Source organism: Papaver somniferum, chromosome 2, assembly GCF_003573695.1.
Source record: "Papaver somniferum cultivar HN1 chromosome 2, ASM357369v1, whole genome shotgun sequence".
Lineage (NCBI taxonomy): Eukaryota > Viridiplantae > Streptophyta > Magnoliopsida > Ranunculales > Papaveraceae > Papaver > Papaver somniferum.
In genome coordinates this window covers 82,267,685-82,274,573 of record NC_039359.1, presented here as the reverse complement: position 1 = coordinate 82,274,573, position 6,889 = coordinate 82,267,685, and the positions used below count along the sequence as shown (strand labels likewise).

Here is a 6,889-nt window from a genome sequence, read left to right as displayed (position 1 = left end):
CAATCATTCAGAACCTTCTTACGCAGAATAAACAACACACCTACAATATCGATCACCATTGATCTCACACATTTCTCATCTTCCCTCTTACAGATCATCCCATCCTATCTTGTGACCTAATTGACTCTAGAACGACCATTGTCTTGGTTTAGGCCGGAGTCCTACAGATTGATCTCTCGAACTTAAACCACTCCCTTCTTGCAGTGCATCTGTGTGAGTTTGAGCATTTGCTCGGTTCAAGGAGTCTCCTCCGCATGGTCGTCTCCTCAATTCCGTAAAAACTTACAGGAACACCTATATGGGAGATCCCAAGGTTTTCCGTAGTGTATCTCCCATATCATTTGTCTCATCATATGTTTTATTGCCCATTGAGAGACGTTGAACTCTATTCCTTGGAGAAACTTAACATATGGTAAATATGAAATCATCCTTTCCATTGAGCTTTTCTCAAAAGACTTCTTGATCCTATCGATATCACTCTTAAAGTATTGTTCCATTACCTCGGTGACCGTAACCAAATTTCCTTGGCTGGACCGGATTAAATCTTTAAATATCCCATGAGCGGACTCTGCTATACTAGTTGCTTCATTCCCGTAGTGTCTATATCGATTTGTCCATGCACGTACAAATTTTTCCTTGAACTTATCCAACCATTGAGTCCGACAATACCAGATGGCAGTCGGATAAACTTCATTCCAATCGGCAATAAACTTGTCCAATCTCTTTTCATACATATCCTCGGTAAGAGACCAATAAACCTTCTCCCAATCTCTTATAAATTCCAACCACTTTTTATGATTTTCCTCGTATTCTTTTTCCACTCACTCTTTGATCTTGCCTCTCACATCTTCTTCTTCTTCGAGTCATAGTTTGTTCTTGCGAACATCTTCCTCTAGTTGAACAATCATTCTCTTCTTAATATCCGCCTTTGTGGGTTCAAACAAGGCATGACAAGTTTTTATCACATTAGTACGTATATGATATGTACATGGGAAATTTTGTGCATCCGGGAAGATATCAGATATTATATTCATTAATGCATCATCTTGATCGGTTATGATGACCCCGGGAAGTTTATTTTCCCGGAAGAATCTTTTCAATTGACGTAATGCCCAATGATAATTATAGTCCCTCTCGTTTTCCATTAAACACCAAGCCAATGTGAATGTTACCTTGTTCGATGTGTGCTCCACGATGTTCAACAACGAAATATTGTATTTGTTTGTCTTGTAGGTGCAATCTATCATAAGAACACCACAACATGTATGAGCCAACTGTGAAAGCAAAGGATGCGAAATGAATATTTTAAGGGGCTTGTTGTCTGTCCCTCTTTTAATGATACGCGTGTAGTTGTAATCCCAAACTATCTTCTCAAATTCTTACGTAACGCTCCTCCCTTCCCATTCCACCCTTATAATACTTGTTTGTGCACTATAAATTGTACTTAGAGAAGACACGTTCGTCTTATCCTTTTCCTTGAAGCCTCTGAGAATTTGTCTCGGTTTGATAAATGCTTTGGTCAATCTCTTTACATCCTCCATTTCATGAGGTTTTAGCTTTGCCACTAGGGAGTGACCAACAAAATCTTTCGGATCCCGGTGGTTATGACGGCCGAACGAAACCTCACAATCCCATTCATTGTTCTTGTAATCTAAAAGGAATACAAGCATAAAGGGGCAATTATCCTTCATCGTATGAGTCTTGTATACCCTATTAGTCTTCTTTGGATATACATAATCCTTTCTCTTGTGGCTATTCTTCTCCTTGTATTGCCCACTTCTCTCGCAAACCATCTCAAACGGCCTTTTGAACCTTGGGTATTCCTCCCCAACACACATGTTCTTAAGAGCAGTCTCTTTAGCCCAAGAAAGTTCTTCCTTTGGATCTTTTATTCCCTACATAAGGACAACAGTGGGAGATTATAAGGTTCATTACAAGCAATCCATTGGTAATATTCAAGATACTAGGTGAAAAGAAATCTTTGGTAACATACCGGAGGCATTTTATAGTATTTCGACGTATCCAAACCGAGCGGTTTTGCATTTGTTGGATCAATATATGTCACAATCTAAGGATCGAAGGAAAAGAAAATACATTAGTTCCAAAAAAGAAAAAAATTAATACTATGCCGGTATGCAGTTCCGGCATGGTCGATCACAGTCCCGGCATAGTCGAACTGCACCGAAACTGAAGACCATGTTTGAGACACTTCCGGCATTCTCAATATATTTGAAAGCAACGCTTGAAATACTGGTTCCGGCATGCTCGTAAACTAAGTGACCACGCCGGTAGGAGGTTCCGGCGTGGCACATACTTAATATACCATGCCGGTATTTGGCTTTGGAAAACACCCCTTCCTATATTTTTTTTGTAGGTACCGGCATGGTAATGTTAAAACTGAACTGCGCTGGCAGGTGTTCCGGTATGCTCGCTATCTATGGTTCCACACCGGTACCCAGTTCCAGCGTGGAACTATAGATAATTTTACATGCCGGTATTTAGCTTCGGAAGACACTACTTCCTATATGTTTTTCATGCAGTACCGGCATGGTAACCTTAGAATTCAACCATGCTGATAGCATATTCCGTAGAATATTTTGTGGTAAATAAAAAGTAACTTTTGCACCGGCGTAGTAATTTGGTTGCGTACTATGCTGGTTTTAGTTTCAAAATGGGGGATATCAAGGTTCCGGCATGGTCGTAGTATGAATACTATGCCGATATTTGTGGTTCCGACATGGTATTCATACTTTGACCATGCCGGTACCGAGCTTTTACAGCAGTAGCAATGGTGGATTCAAAGAAAAAAAATCAATTTTTCAACCTATTCGCAGCTTTACCTGAGTATTGGGAGTGCTTATATGTTGAGCTAGTTTACTCTCTTGGGTTGGTTCTTCACGAAACACTTCATGCTCATAAAATTCATGTTCCAAAGGTGTTGGTTCCACAAAAACTTGTGATTGTGAGTTGTTGTCATTGGATGGAAATTTAAGATATGCTCCTTGTGGTAGTTGAGCTAAAGATTCAACAACAGCAATTCTTTCTTCACAATCATCTTTCATTTTCACCAAAAATAATTCCTTCTCAAATATTTTTTCCCTCCTTCTACTCTCCCCTCACTCACTCAAATTCAAATAAAAATACACACTAATCATTTAACAAATACTTAAGATTTTTCTAATTTTAATTAACCACTAAACCTGATTAGTGAGAGGTAGATTAGGAATTAAAAATAATAATTAGATAATAGGTGATCCTGATTTGATATTTGGATCTTTCTTTTGCCTTTTTCCCATATCCCCGATTGTTTTTATATCCCCAATCGCGCTTTTTTCAAAAAGGGAAAAAAAAACCATCATAGTGCTATGCCTACATAAAATTACAAATTTATAGGCCCGTTAAACTCTGAGCCTGTAAAAAGTAGAGATTAAGCTTTGTTTTATTTAAGCCTTCTAAACCCTTATATATACGTGGTGTCCTCAACTTTAGCTTCTCCTCACCGCGAAGAATAACCCTAAGTTTACAGTGAAAAACTATATTCTGTCTCAAAAAAGCAAAAAACAAGCTCGTGTCCGGAGCAGCTAGCTGTGAATATGTCATCATCATCAAGTAGCAACGAGCATCGTATTGATTTACCAACAGATGTATTGTACGAGATCTTCTCTCGTCTTCCATCATTAAAACCGGTGTATAGATTCAGGTGTGTATCATGGTTATGGAATTATCTTTTATCTGATTCATCTTTCATGAACAAGACATTCAACCGTATTACTAGCATCCCATGGATGTTTATGTATGATCCCTCAAACCTACGAATCCCCCTCTATCTAAATCATAACCACAAATTCATAACCCATCATGATGGTTTATCCTTTAAATTCCTTTTAGACACACATCCATTCAGAAAAACAAAGAAAATATGTCTCTTAGATTCATGCAGTAATGGTTTAGTACTTTATTCAAGACATATAATTCAGAAAAAACAAGGTCGTTCGTTCTGTCCACCTCATATCGATATTCAAGCTAGGTACTTCTACATATGCAATCCCCTGACGAAACAATGGGTTTCCCTGCCTCAACGACCAGATATTTCTGGAGAATATGACTACTGGTACGCTAAATTGGTGTGTGAATCCTCGGAGGTGTCACTTAGTCATTCCGTATGTAATTACACAAGGTGGTGTATATCTATTCCCAAGGGAAGTCTAATAACGTCTTCCTACAAATCTTTTCTTCTGACACGGGCAAGTGGAATACGTCTCGCGTTCCAAGGCCTAGAGAAGATTGCTGTCATCTGTTTCAAATGGCTATCCATCATGGTGTTTTGTATTTGGTCGATCAAATAAGAACGTCGAGAACAACAGTCACATACACAGTCACAGCTTGTAGTCTTGAAAACAAAGAAAATGGTAGTGGTCAATGCAGGTCGATTGATTATCCTAGTGATACAGATGAGTATAAAAGAGCTAGTTTTTTGGGGGAGTCGGAAGGGTGCATCTACTATGGTTATATCGTCCTCCATCATTGGATACGTTATAAAGTTTTTCTCAGTGTATGGCTGGTTGAGGATGACTATACTAATGGAGGAGGATTAAACTGGCAAATGGTGCACAGTGGTATTGAATTGAAGGGTTGCACAGCATCCCGCAAAATAGAGGCCATGTATATTAATCCGGTGGATCGAAATGTTATCATCATTGAGGACCAATGTTGCTGCCTTTCCTACAACATTACAACTCTAACACATGAAGTTCTGCATGGTTGTCCAATTCCATCTCATATCAGAAAGAAAAATTTACCACCATTTTTTATCACACCCAAGCCAACTGTGATTCCTTCCTTTAAGAGAATTCACTAAAAAAAACAAAAAACTCTTGCACTTTGTAAATTTTTAAGACTCATTTGAGAAAAGATCTGTGAGTACGGCTTTTATTATCAAGACTCATTTATTATTTGGAACTACACAAACACGTAAACCTTACAAAGAACACATCACATACATGAACCCTCATCCCCACCTCACATTACAACCAACAACTACTTTTTTTCCGAGCAGTTCACATCACTTAAAAGGAGAACGATTTGATTCATGAATTCCAAATCATAGTACTAGTGCATTAAATAGTAGGGATACTATGAAGAACAACAGTTTCGACCGTAAGACCGGGTCCGAAACCGAAGAGAACACCCCAATCCAATCCATCTCCGGTAGTGGCTTTTCCTTCTTCAATGGACCTCTTCCTCATCTCGTCGAGGATGAAAAGGACACAAGCGCTTGACATGTTACCGTACTCACTCAACACATGTCGGGTTGCTCGGAGTTTCTCTTCTTGTAATCCTAGTTTAGCCTCAACTTGGTCAAGAATTGCTGGACCACCAGGGTGAGCAATCCAGAACAAAGAATTCCAATCAGTGATACCGATTGGTTTAAAAGCCTCATCTAAACTCTTCTCAATGTTCTTAGAGATCAAGCCGGGAACATCTTTCAACAAGTGAAAAGTCAGACCAACTTCACGTAAATGTCCATCGATTGCTCCATGTGAATCGGGGAGTATAGTCTGAGCCGCAGAAACGATTTGGAAAAGCGGACGTTCCACTGAAAGATCAGGGTCTGCTCCGATGATCATTGCACCTGCACCATCACCAAAAAGAGCTTGTCCCACAAGGGAGTCTAAATGAGTGTCAGCTGGACCACGGAAAGTAACCGCTGTAATTTCTGAACACACAACAAGTACACGTGCACCAGCGTTATTCTCAGCCAAGTCTTTGGCAAGACGCATGACAGTCCCACCAGCAAAACAACCTTGTTGGTACATCATCAATCGTTTAACCGAAGGACGAAGACCCAGTAGTTTACTGAGCTGGTAATCTGCACCAGGCATGTCAACACCAGAAGTAGTGCAAACGACTAAATGAGTGATCTTTGATTTTGGTTGACCCCATTCTTTGATAGCTTTTGATGCAGCTTCTTTTCCTAGTCGGGGTACCTCAACAACAACTATGTCTTGACGTGCATCGAGCGATGGAGCCATGTATTCGCACATGTTTGGATTTTCATTCAGAATTTCTTCCGTGATATGCATATAACGCTTTCTAATCTGTGACTTCTCGCCTGCATGCACAGATACGGAAATTAAAGAAAAATGTTATATGTTTTGGATATATTTAATATATATAATTCTGTCAGATCTCCCGTTACGTGCAGAGGTTTGCACTCGTTACCTATGCAACAAGCTATTTACTCCCTCCACGATCGAGACACCGAAATCAAATAAAAGATAACAAACACAGAGAAAGAAAAGAACTTACACATGCGCTTAAATTTCTCTTTGAGATCAGTCATATGTTCGCTCTTTGTGATTTTGAAGTAGTAGTCAGGGTAATCAGCTTGTAAAACACAATTGGCTGGAGTCGCAGTCCCAATAGCTAACACATTAGCTGGACCCTCGGCTCTTTGAGCATTACGGATTTCCTCAACAGTCACCATTTTTGATAATATATTGATTAATTTGTTGAAAAACAAACAATACTGCGTACTTGAATTCTATACTGTTTGTGATGATCAAAAAAAAATCTGTGTAGTAGTAAGAATGAGAAAATTTGGTGGATAATGAAAAATAAGAGATGGGTTTTTATATGGGTGTCAGGGACAAGACGAGTAAGTACGAAGAAGTATTGGTAGGTTGAATTGCCGGGTAGATGAGCAACCACGTGGATTTGAGGTACGTAGTTAAACTAGAGGCAGGCAAACCGATGGTTGGTTTGGGGTTAGTTTAGTCATTAACACTTGCAAAACCAGGCCGACATCCTAGTGGGATACTCTCTCAATATACATCCAAGATAATTTTTTCTTTTCATTATATAGCTAGAAAATTCAATGAAGTTCATT

The 6,889-nt window shown here is 39.3% G+C and overlaps 1 protein-coding gene across 1 annotated transcript; it reads right to left on the bottom strand.

Annotated features, from left to right (window-relative positions):
• Positions 1-4,901: 4,901 nt before the first annotated feature.
• On the bottom strand, positions 4,902-6,615 carry LOC113348195 (chalcone synthase-like). The gene is made up of 2 exons (XM_026591899.1): positions 6,310-6,615; positions 4,902-6,112 (listed from the first exon to the last, which is right to left on the bottom strand). The coding sequence occupies exons 1-2, from the start codon at positions 6,485-6,487 to the stop codon at positions 5,118-5,120; spliced, it is 1,173 nt and encodes a 390-aa protein (XP_026447684.1). The 5' UTR covers positions 6,488-6,615; the 3' UTR covers positions 4,902-5,117.
• Between the last annotated feature and the right edge of the window lie 274 nt (positions 6,616-6,889).